This window comes from Eublepharis macularius, chromosome 12, assembly GCF_028583425.1.
Source record: "Eublepharis macularius isolate TG4126 chromosome 12, MPM_Emac_v1.0, whole genome shotgun sequence".
NCBI lineage: Eukaryota > Metazoa > Chordata > Lepidosauria > Squamata > Eublepharidae > Eublepharis > Eublepharis macularius.
This window is the reverse complement of record NC_072801.1, coordinates 2,244,146-2,256,624: the sequence shown is the minus strand read 5'-3', so window position 1 is coordinate 2,256,624 and position 12,479 is coordinate 2,244,146. Positions and strand designations below refer to the sequence as shown.

The 12,479-nt window shown below is 45.7% G+C and overlaps 1 protein-coding gene across 1 annotated transcript in view; it reads left to right on the top strand.

Annotated features, from left to right (window-relative positions):
* Positions 1-12,479, top strand: part of RAB26 (RAB26, member RAS oncogene family) — a 146,955-nt gene that overhangs the window by 94,580 nt on the left and 39,896 nt on the right. Inside the window, exons 3-4 of the mRNA XM_054992205.1 lie at positions 6,401-6,442; positions 9,340-9,406. Of these exons, the coding sequence (XP_054848180.1) occupies positions 6,401-6,442; positions 9,340-9,406 (109 nt within the window). The remainder of the gene's footprint in view (positions 1-6,400; positions 6,443-9,339; positions 9,407-12,479) is intronic.

The following is a 12,479-nucleotide window of genomic DNA, read 5'->3' as shown; positions in this document are numbered from 1 at the left end:
CCCTGGAATTTTCTTTGTCCCTTCTTGTCTTGGTGGCCCCATCTGGGGAGTGAAGATTGTGGCTAGAAAGCCATCGCTCAGGGCAGGGGATGCGATCTGAGAATGGGTGGGAGCGGCACAGGAGACAGGTGTGGAAGAAGAGGGGCGGGTGGCTGGGTGCTGGGCTGAGATGCCTTGGGTCTCCAGGAGGTGGAAGCGATGGAGCTTAGGGTACGGTCCTTGCAAATCTCCCTCTTGGGCGGCATAGAGGGTGCTCTTGCTTGGTTCAGAGACAGGACAGTGAGAGGGCATTGGGCCCCAAATTTGAATGGTACCCAGAAGCTGGCAGAAAATACTCCCTAACGCTTCACCCCAAACAGAAGGAGGGCAGCTCTTGACAGCTGCTGATTTATTTAAGGATGTGATGGGTCTTTCGTTTTCTCAGCAGTACTTAGTATTCTGCCTGCCGCTTCCCAGGCTCCAAGAGAGCATCAGCAGGACTTGCTGCGAGGTCAGAGACGCCTCGATTTGAAAGTGGCAGCGGCGGGCTCGTTATCAGAGGGCTTGCAGAGTAAAAGGGGAGCCCAAGGAGGGGGGCGTTTGTGGAGCACTGCTAGACCCAGAGAGGTTCTCTGTGGGAAGTTCTGGGCAAGAGGCGTGCAATTGCTGAGCTTCTCTGGTGTTGAATGACTCCATCTGAGACACAATAAAGCCGAACATCCAAACCAAACGTTAGTTAAAGTCAACATCCAATTCTTCTCACACAAAAGCATGTGGCTGAGCAGCCGGAAGGAGAATTTTGTCAAAGGTATCAGTCAAAGGAAACTCTCTTTGGAAAGTTGCAGTGGTGGATATTGTTAGACACAGAAGGTTCAGGGGCAGCATGGCTCAGGTTGGCCTGTTTTGGAAGATGAGGCTCTGGGGTCTAGTGCCATTTTAGCAATGCCTGCTTTTCACTGATGAATGTACCAAGAGGGCACAGGGAGAGGCAGAGAGACACTCCTGTAGGACAGCAGGTCCACTACCCCTCTCCAGCTTATCCAAGAAAGACAGATCCCGCACCCTGAGACAGCTGCCTGCTCTTTGCCATCGAATCATAGGGTTGGAAGGGAACTCTAGGGTCATCTAGTCCAACCTCCTACACAATGCAGGAAATTCCCAACCCCCCCCCTCCCCTACCAACTGCCCCAGTGATCCCTGCTCCATGCCCAGAAAATGGCAAAACACCAGGATCCCTAGCCAAACTGGCCTGGGGGAAATTGCTACCTGACCCCAAGGTAGCGATTGGCATTACCCTGGGCATGTAAGAAGGGCCACGAGAACTAAGCACTGATGTAATCCATTCTGCCCTCCCCCTCATGACCCGCCCAGGTCCCCAGCTCCATTTTCTATACAAGCATACCTGCCCTCCCCCCTCAGCTCTATATCTCACTATCCAAATCCCCTGGTGATGCAGTAGAGAGGTACCAAGTCGCTGCTGGACAGCTGTTGTCAACTGGCTGAAAGTGAACAAATTGAAATGGAACCCAGACAAGACAGAAGTGATGCTGGTTGGAAAAGCAGAGATCTTGAAGGGCGTGGTGCTTTCCACCTTTGATGGGGCTCATTTGAACTTAGCTGACTCAGTTAAGAGCCTGGGGGTTGTACTAGATCCAGTGCTGCCGCCAGAGGAGCAAGATGGTGTTAGTGCAGACCCATGATGGGGATTGGGCCAGGCATGTAGGGAGAAAGAAAACCCGAGAGCAGATCCTGCAAAAGCGGTGGCCGCTGATGTGGGACAATATAGCCAGTAGTGCCCATGCTGCCAACATGCTTCTACTCGACATCCAGCTCCTGTGCCCTTGAAGCCCCTACTGGTAGTAGCTGAACCTTTTGGCTGTATTGGGATGGATTTCACAGGGCCCGTCCCAAGGACATCCCGGAGGTATCGTTTCATGATTCCCACATGATTCCCGGCCCTATGGTGCAAGCCTTGCTGTCCTACTTCACCTGGGTGGGGATACCACTCAAGATCCTGGTAGACCAAGGGTGTAATTTCACATCACAGCTGTTCCAACTACTCTGCCAAGCCTTGGGCGTTAAACACCTTTCCACCTTGGTGTACCGCCTGTAGACAGATGAGTTGGTTGACCGATTCAACCAAACCCTTAAGGCCATAATGAGGAGATGTGCCAGGGAAAGGTCCGGGGCGTATTGTAAGCGTGGAAGAGGAGACAAGATGGTGGCAACTGACACAGACAATTAATGCCAGGCCCTGAGGCTATTATGCTTTCAAGTTTAGATAAGCCTTGTTAAGCTTGCTACAAAGACTGTATTAATGGCATACTATCTAGTTCAAAAGGCCTTAAGTATTCTGTGGAGTTCAAAATCTGTGGAGAGACTAGAGAAACAACTCTTTGTTAATTGCCTCTAAATTGGGAGCCGGACGGTGGAAGAATACATGAAGATAACATGGGTGGAGAAACTGTAAGCATAGAGATTCTTTACTATTTTGAGACAAAAAAGCCCTTGCTGAGCCAAGTTTGCAGTACTGCTAGGAAAAACAAAAACAAGAGAGGGGGGGGGACATTTCCCCTCCCACCCTGAGGAAAGTGAAGGGAAAGATGCTTAAACACCAGCCCTTTTATTACAAAGCCCTGAAGACTTAAGTTAATTTTATCTTGCTGTCCTGTTATTGTAGAAGTCTATATTTTATATTTTATACTGAAGATATTTAAATTCAATGAGAGCTTTCATAGGATCTCAGACTGTAGCTGGGAGAGATTGTTTATTTTGAGCAAAGGAGAGAGGGGGGAAAATGTTCTTAACGATCCAAAGCCTTTTACGACTGTTCATTGCAATAGGGCCGGGCATCTTTCCAATCCAATCCAATAATAACAGCAAAAAGAATAATGCAGGGCCATGTCCTGGCACTAGTATTGTTCAACCTATATATTAATAATTTGGTTGGTTGTATAGGTAATGTTGATACCCCCTACTTTAGCAAATAGGAAAATCCCGGCCTTGCTATTTGCTGATGATGTGGGTACTACTCTCTAGAAGCCCACTAGGTCTGAAAAGAGCGCTTAAAGTTTTTAGTTGTTACTGTAAAGAGAGCCATCTTGAGATTGTCAAAAAACCTAAAATCATATCCTTCGGCAAAAGTTGGAAAAGAAGATCTTGGAACAAGTACTGTACTATAAGTACTTAGGGGTGATGATTCATTTGTCTGAGACCAGTACTGCTCATCAGTATGTTGCAGCAAGAGGTAAAAAATCTGCCCAGGGTATTTTAAAATTTGCACATACTAAAGGAGGTCTCTATTTACCAGCAGCCATCTGGCTCTTTCAGGTCAAAACATTGCCCCAACTATTGTATGGGTCAATATTTGGCCCCTCGTCCTCTTGTTTCATTCCTTTAGAGTGAGTTCAATCAAGATTCTTGAGATCACTGTTCCAAGTACCTAGCTTGGATCAAGGATCCCGCATGCTGGATCCTACTTGGAAATCTCGAATCTTTGTGAATTGGGTCCAATTTGGGTATTTTTTCCGAATCAGAAACCTGAATCGCACACCCCTATTGATGATTTCTGTCTGAACGTAGACAAAGTCCATGCTTCTTTGTTGTTCATCCTGGATCTACCTGTGGCCTTCCATATGGTGGACGATGCCACCTTGCTGAGGTATTTGGAGGCAGAAGTGAGTATCAAGGATGTACCTTGGACTGTTTTAAATTGTTTCTCATGGAATGGACTCAGAGGATTTCTGTTAGAGACCAGCTATCTCCAAAGTGGGAACTGTTTTGTGGGGTGCAATCTTATCCCCCATATTATCCAACCTCTGAAAAAGCCTATAGGAGAACTCATTCGCAGCTATGGAATTGGATGCTCTCAATATGCAGATAACACCCAGCTCTATAGCTTATCCAGATCACCGTGGGATGCAGCAGAGATCTTGGGTCGCTGCCCGAAGGCTGTGGTCAAATGGCTGGAAGCAAACAAATTGAAATTGAACCCAGACAAGATGGAAGTGATGCAAAACGGCATTTATAGACCCTTTTACGTTGTTTATTGAAATGTGTTTGAAATTGACTGTACTGACTCATGCTGTGTAATCCGTCTTGAGTCTCAGTGAGGAAAGTGGACTATAAATAACGTAAATAAAATAATACCTGTGACATCAGGTAATTGTGTTGACCTTTTTGCAAATTCTGCACTCTTCCGTTTCCCCCAAATCCAGGAAACAGTCCTGGTTTTCTGGGACCTTGCCCTTGGCACTTTGTTTTGCTTCTGAGGGAGGTTTCGGAGGTTTTTTGAAGAAAGAAACACGCAGGTTATTAGCACACTAGGCTCTTGGCCAAACAGACTTTTCATCAACTACTGTAGCACCTTAAAGACCAACAGATTTCCTGGAGAGCCAAGCTCCCTTCATGAGATACTGGTCTTTAAGATGCTACTAGGTTTGAATCTTGCCGTTCTGCCACAGACCAACACGGCTACCCATCTGAAACGATCTTCATCAACTCCTGTCTCTGTATTTTCAGTTGTGTGACCAGAAGGTCAAAGGTGCACACTATTACTAGCCCCGTCCATCACCACTTTACGTGTTTACATCTGCTTGCCATTCTGTGCAGGATGCAGACAGAGAGGCGTTTAAGGATCCAGATATGAATATTCCGCCCCCCCCCCCCCGCCCCCATGCATTGCTTGTTCAGCCTGATAAAGCGTTCTGGAAACCTAAAATTCTTGCACGTTGTTTTGGTTTGCCCTCATAAAAGGTATTACAACTTTTGGATCAAGGCGGCAATCTGCAACCTCCGCCTAAAAAGAGCCATTGTTTGTTTGTTTGTTTGTTTGTTTGTTTGTTTGTTTGTTTGTTTGTTTGTTTGTTTGTTTGTTTGACAAGAAACACTCAAGGTAGTTAACGGTGGTGAAATTATCTGACAATACAATAGGAATTATTGGGCCATTTTGAGAAGTTTGTATTTGTACGGCTTAGCTTCACTAACAGTTGTTTCTTGGCCTTGGACTGAGAGTGCTGTGATTGTGTGGCTGGGCTGTGAGTCAGCTCTCTGCTGGTTTGAATCCACTCGACTGCCATGACCTCAACAGGTGAGCCACTCCTCTCAGCCCAGCTCTCACAGGGATGCCTGTGAAGCTGGGCTCTGAGTGAGAGAACTGACAGGCTGTTCCCTTAGCCATTGGTATAATAATCCCTCTGTGGACAAAAGTGCTTTCTTGTAGGAGACTGGAGCAGCATCCCTGTGTTTAATGCAAGCTGTTTGAGGCATCTAATTTTGTTTCCCTCTGTATTTTATTGACAAATAAATTGCAGGCTTGAGGGAGTATGGGACTAGGCAGAACATTTCTTTGAGGATGAACGGACAGGTTTGCATGTTTACAAAACACCAAGCACTCTTGAGAGGGCAACAGGAGGAGGAGGGAAAATATCTCAGCATATGGGTTCCAAGAACTAAAATACCTAGGATTTCTAGTGGGCCGAGGGCAGCTGAGACCCTTACCTGAAAAGATCCTCTCCGTGGTATAGAGCCCCCAGCCCTGAACCAAGAGACAAATGCGACAGTTCCTCGGCTTTGTAGGGTACCAGTTTGGTGTAGTAGTTAAGAGTGGCAGGACTCTAATCTGGAGAGCCAGGTTTGAGTCCCCACTCCTCCACTTGAAGCCAGCTGGATAACTTTGGGTCAGTCACAGCTTCTCGGAGCTCTCTCAGCCCCACCCACCTCACAGGGTGATTGTTGTGAGGATAATAACAACACACTTTGTAAATTGCTCTGAATGGGTGTTATGTTGTCCTGGAGGGTGGTAAGTAAATCAAATGTTGTCGTCGTCATTGTTATACTACAGTAAATTTATCCTGCACTTTGCCGGACAGACCAGCTGTCTCTCCGATTGTCTCCGTAAAGACCAGCCAGTGGACCAGTAACTACGGACTTAATCACATCGAATCTATTGACCACATATTTTTAAGTTGCCCTGAATTTTTAACACTTAGACAGGAGCTGATTTCCCCCCTAATGAGTAAGGATTTTGCTTCTTCAGCTGCTGAGATTTCTTGGCTGTGGAGCAGTAAAGGCAGATGAGTTACATACAGAGTCGCTAGTTTTTTGGCTGCCGTTGTAGAAATACAGAAACATCCTAAAGCAACTGCATAAACGTTAATATGATGTGGATAGCTTTTATTAATTGCCTAAACATAAACTCTCAGTGGCTGTTCGAGACTACTGAGTCAAAGGAAGAGTAACAGAAAAGAAAGAAAATGCTTTTGTTGCTTTTAACCAATGGTTCATAGCTGATGTCTGCAAAATTTCTTAGAGCAGAAAGAGGTTGATCATCTTGGTGGCAAATGTAAATCCAGGTGGGACTAGTAGCCCGGGCCCAACCTATCTCACCACCACTTAATGTATCTATTTTTCTCTTTTCCAGAATAAAGTCTTGAATGTGGATGGTGTGAAGGTAAAGCTACAGGTGAGACTTTCCTACCTTATCCAGGAGCTCAGAGCGGGACACTTTGGGTATACCCATTTTATTATCACAACAGTCCTGTGAGGTAGACTATTCTGAGAGATGGGAACCCTGCCAGCTTCATGGCTAAACTAGGGGTCTGAACTTGTCTCGTCTCCAGGACTCCTGTTCTAGTTGGACCAATTCTGTGAGAGGTTAATCTCTCTTGTTTTTGGTCATTGGGCCCTGATGAGGGTGAAACCCAATGAGAAACACCGTGCATGATTCTCAGGGGTATTTGGGGGAGGATAAGGGGGTAAATAGCAGACGCAGTGGCCTCAGTTTGGATTGGGGCCACGGTGTGGGTGCATGGAGGGAAAAGGGCAAGTGTTTAATCCTTTCTTCAGTAGTCCGGAGATCAATTGTAATTCTGGAGATCTCCAGATCCCACCCGGAGGTTGGCAATCCTAGACCATACCCAACCATCTGTGCATGGAGTGCAGAACTTCCCTGTATTCCTCTCCATTCCTCCTGCCCCCAGAAGGGTCATGACCGGGGTCACAGAACCTGCATAGCGGAATAGTTGGGTGGGTCAAGTGGCTGGATGAACCACCAGCTGGAAGAGCTTCTGCTCCCTCTTTCACTAGCGCAGCACTGAGAATGGGGGCGCACTGTTTCATCCCCCTGTCCTTCCTCACTCCAGGCCCCCTGACCATGGGGTCAGAAGGGACTGCTGGAACGGAGAGGGAAGGGGGAAATTCTGTCCATTCCTTCCATATACAGATGGTTAGGCGCAAAACAAAGACTGAAGAATCTCCTGAGGATTTAGGGGGAGATTTGGCAGAGAAGTAAATTCTAGGTGGAAAGGTGTTTGTATAGCTACTATTTAAAAATGGAAACTAATGGAGAATCCAACGTAGTGATTTTGAAAATAGACCAACACAGGCCACCAATTCACTCCCCACTCTGGGCAAAGAGGCGCCTGAGGAGGAACCAGCACAAGAAGTTGGACTTTGTTCTCTCTGCTCTGCAGACAGATTGGCATTCTGATCCTCAGCAACGGAGGGAACTGGCCACCCTGAGCAAACATTAGGGGCCTGTTAAAAGCTGATAAATGTTATTATGAGGACACTCTTCCCACTGTCTGCCCATCCAATGGATTTTCCCATTTAAAAATGCACCGTAAACTGCGTGTCAGGTCCATTGGGGAATGCATCAGCATTCTGATGGGCTAAGGAATGGCACAGCCCTGCCTGAAAAATCTATTACCTGTGTCATCTTTTGTCTGTTGCTGTCTCTACCGGCATCCCTCCTCCTGATCGGATTAGGGAAATTAATCATGTTTCTGATTAGGTCCTTCATGTCGTCGTTGATAAAGGATGGTTTCCAAAAAGCTGCCTTGGTGATAGCGGTGATCGTTTGACTTTCTGTTCATTTTCAGAAGGCACAGCTGCGTTTTTCTTCCCATCATTTTTTTCAAGCCTGTTGCGTTTCTGTAGTAAGTCAAGGCCACCTGGTAGCTAGTAATTCTCTCCGTCCTGTGCTCTGGAGGTTTCCCCCACCTTGATCAGGCCTTAGAGGCTGGAATACAGTTCCTTGCCCTCCCTCCCCCCCTCCTTTTAGATTCTACGTATATGATATAATTTTGCAGGCGAAACACTGTGTTGCCTGTAATTCTACATAGCCATTGGCTAAATTGCTGTGATGTCACAGAACGGTCACAAACTGTATGTAATTCTGATGAGCCTCCCTTCCAGTCTCTTATTGAGAGGGGGCCGAAATATCATTCTGGCCTCTATGTGAACAATCCTCAGCTTGGCCCTCTGTCCTATTTCTCTCCTTCCCCTCCCCTCCCCTCTGTGTATTAAAGGCAGGGAATTGCTGTTGGTGAAGACCACCTCCCTGGGAATTGTGCTTTGAAATTTTTGATGTTATCTTTTAATATTGATTTTAACTTGTAATTTATGCTGATGTGACCCGCCCTGAGCCGGCTTGCGGGGAGGGTGGGATATAAATGGAATAAACAATAACCATAACCAAACTGGCAGTTTGTGACCATTCTGGAATGTTAGCGAAGTGTAGGTTATGGATTATCACTGCTATTGTTGGAAAAATTAATTACTCATTAATTGGTCTAAACAGTTAGGCTGGGATCTCAAATCTGGTGCCCAGTTAGTTCCATGACTCTCAAGGAGCTGTAAACTTGTGTTTGTTGCCACAGAGCAAGTAGCTCTTGAAATTAAGGAGAGCCTCCAAAGCAGTTTGTGACAGGGCATGGTTTCCTTAAATGCGAAAAGAAACGTTCTAATTGGGCATGCGCTATTGGTGTCGTGGTTAAGAGCAGCAAGATTCTAATCGGGAGAGCCGGGTTTGATTCCCCACTCCTCCGCTTGAAGCCAGCTGGGTGACCTTGGGCTAGTCACAGCTCTCTCAGAGCTCTCTCAGCCCCACCCACCTCACAGGGTGATTGTTGTGGGGATAAATAATAACATACTTTGTAACCCGCTTTGAGTGGGCGTTAAGTTGTCCTGAAGGACAGTATATAAATCGAATGTTATTATTCTTTGGATCCAGGGTTTAGTATTCTTTTAAAATTGAATTGCTATTTGTGCTTATTAAAAAAATTAACAAATTCTCTGTTTATGAAAGGATATTGAACTGGAAAAATTTTGGAAAAATCCAGTTGATTGAAAGGTTGGAGAATGAGCTCTGCCCCGGAAGTTCACTTGTGGAACCCGCCTTTCCATCATTGCTTTCCACCCACCTTCTCAACCCATCTTAGATAACGAAGGGAGGAAAAGATGGGCTGAGAAGGTGGGTGGAAAACAATTAACAGAGTTTAAATGAATTTAATGTGGGTGACGATGTTTTTGTTCAATCTGGCTACCACCTGATGAGTTCTGTCCTCTTGCCGTTCTCAGATCTGGGACACAGCAGGCCAGGAAAGGTTTCGAAGCGTCACGCATGCATACTATCGAGATGCCCACGGTAAGAAGATCTCCATGTTTCTTGCTTTCTGACTGAGCACAGAGCCAAGCAGGATGAAGCCAAGGAAATAACCACGGTCTTGACAGTGGCTAAAACCTAGGGTTGAGTCAAATGTTGTTCTGTTTTGATTTTTGAATTAAAAGTAGATCTTTGAGGAAAGGAGAAATATTTCCCTTGTTTGCTTAGAACATTAATTTTTCTTTTCCATCACTGCCATTATTGAGCAGTATTTCCTGAGTGGATTATCCTAGCCAATTGGGGAATCTCATAGCAAAGAAAAGCCATTCTACAACCAATACAATTCAGTTGCCGAAAAACTACTCAGTGTTTGGCTTCAAAAGCAACAAAATTATTCATGCGAAACAGAGGGCACTAAGAGTGCTTCCAGGGCAGCCACTGAAATGCCTTTTTCAGCACTTGCTGAACCATAATACCTTTTCCAGGGCAAGGGCACAAAGCAGCAATGAAAGCTTTGGAATTTGCGAGAACTCCTTTTCAGGCTGATTTTACTGAAATGAACAGTCAGAAGGAAGCACTTCTTCACTCAGCAAGTCATCGAACTCTTAACTTGTGGAGTTCACTGCCATACTGACCAACAGCTACTAGGCCTGGTGGACTGAAGGCAGCTTCTTCATTCAGAGGCAGTAAAGCTCTAAACACCAGTGGGAGGGGGCAGCATTAAAGGAAACCTTGGCATCTCTGCCCTGTTAATTTTACCTCCGGGGCAATGTAAGGAGCTGCCAAGTAACCTTCAAAAGACAACACTGTTTGTTAGTAAGAGCTTTATTGAAAAGTTGCTAGTCCTTGATGATCTTACTGAGTTCATTGTCAGGAATGAGGCACTCCAAATAACAAGAACATCTATCATTTGCAGGCTAACATTCCCCCCCCCCCTTCCTAGAGGCTGCTAATCCTGCTGGGAACTATCTGCTCAGGGGAGGACATGGGGTTCAAGGTTATGTGGGCTCTTTTCCCAGCAGCTAGGAGCAAGAATAATTCACATCCTGGGAGAGTAAAGAAACACAGCTGCAACAAACAGTCATCACAACATGACCTCCAACCCCTTTTGGGGAGGCAGGATGTCAAGATGCTGGCCGCATGGGTATGGCAGATGCGGCCAGCATCTTGACATCCTGCCTCCCCAAAAATCAATCTCCCCCCAGTTACCCCAGACATTTCTCATGAAAGTTCTTTATCAGTCTGGGAGCTTGAATCTAACCCATTCAGCTTGGCTTTTGGGAACATACTTCTATTGGATGAGATAATACAATACTCCTCGCTTAAGTTTAGAGTCTAAAATCAGTTTGATTTTGTGGTGAGGCTGTCCTTCCACCATGATAGGAGGTGGAGCTGTCAGTTCAGGATGCCATTTATCAGGTCCTGGCTTCTTTTTTTAGAAGGCTGAAATGGAATGCCGGAGGTACCTGTCTCAGATTCTTAGGTAGTTCCAACTTCACAGTTACATCGTTAATTAGATGGACTACCTTGAAGAGACCTAGATATTTCCACCCCAACTTTTTACTTGGTTGGCCTCCCTTGAGATTCTTTGTAGATACGTATACACTATCTCCCGCCATCAGCTCTCTAGGGGGAGATCTCTTTTTGTCTGTCTGTCATTTATATTCCATTTTAGCTTGATCCAGAGTTTGCTTTATAATGTCCCATTGAATTATAATGTCAGTCCACCATTGCTGCAGTTCACTCCCCCCCACTCCAGCTGGGTCAGCTTCCAATAGTGGCATGGGTTTCTCTTCAGATCCCTGTGTTACCTTAAAGGGGGTAGCTCCAATAGAACTGTGTACACTATTGTTATAGCAGTATTCTGCATAGGGAAGAAAGTCCATCCAGTTATCTTGTTGATAGTTGATACAGCATCTCAGAAATAGTTCCAATATCTGATTTATGCATTAGCTTTGTCCATCTGACTCAGGATGATGGGAGGCGCTTAGTCTCTATTCAATCCCAGTTATTTTTAGGAGCTCCCACCAGAAATTGGCAATGAACTGTCTTCCCCGGTCTGATATTATCTTGGTTGGGAAAGAATGCAAACGTACAATATGCTGCATGAACAGGCTGGCTAGTTTCTTTGCTGTGGGTATTTTAGAGCAGGGAATGAAATGAGCCTGCTTAGAGAACAAATCCGCTACCACTAGAATCACTGTCTTCCCTTTGCTAGGGGGAAGATCTGTGATGAAATCCATGGAAATGGTAGCCCAGGGTCTGGAGGGAGTCTCTGATGGATGCAGCGATCCTGGAGGTTCCTCCCCCCATTTTTTCCCCACCTCACACACACTTGACAACTGGACACATACTGAGAAATATCTTTTCTCATTCCCAGCCACCAAAATTGGCATTGAGCTAGGTGTAAGGTTTTGACGAATCCGAAATGCCCAGCTAATTTGTTGTCATGGCATTTTTAAAATATTTCTCCCTGCAGCGTTTCAGGAATATACAAATGTCCTTGACGATACCAGCACCCATTCTCTCCTTTCACTAGAAGTTCCTGCAAAGTTTGTTCCCCCTCCTTTTCGTTTTCTGCTTTCACTCTGTCCAACCACAAATTAGCAGGGGTTGGGGAAAGTTTGTGAGTCTGAGATCACATTACAGCCACTCCTCCAAGTTGGCTGGGTATAAACATTATGTCAATAACCTCCTCCCTCTGACTATCATGTTGAGGGAGGTGGGACAGTGTGTCTGCTAGGAAGTTTGATTTCCCTGGAAGATGCTTAAGGGTGAATTGAAACTTGGAGAAAAACTCTGTAAAAGTTGTTTTGCACCTAGTTTTCTGGGCATATGGAGAGCTTCCAAGTTCTTGTGATCTGTACATACTTCGAATAGTACTCTTGCACCTTCCGACCAATGTCTCCAAGTAGAGAGTGCCAGTTTTACAGCAGCTGCCTCTTTATCCCACACTGACCAATTTTTTCAGTCTCAGAGAACTTCCTCGAGACATAAGCACAGGGGTGCAGCTCACCATCTGAACTCTCCTGCAGAATTACCCCGGTTTAGCCCCTGGCTTTGCTTCTCCTGTCCCCTTTCCGTTAGTTTTCAACAAATCAGACAAGGGTAAAGC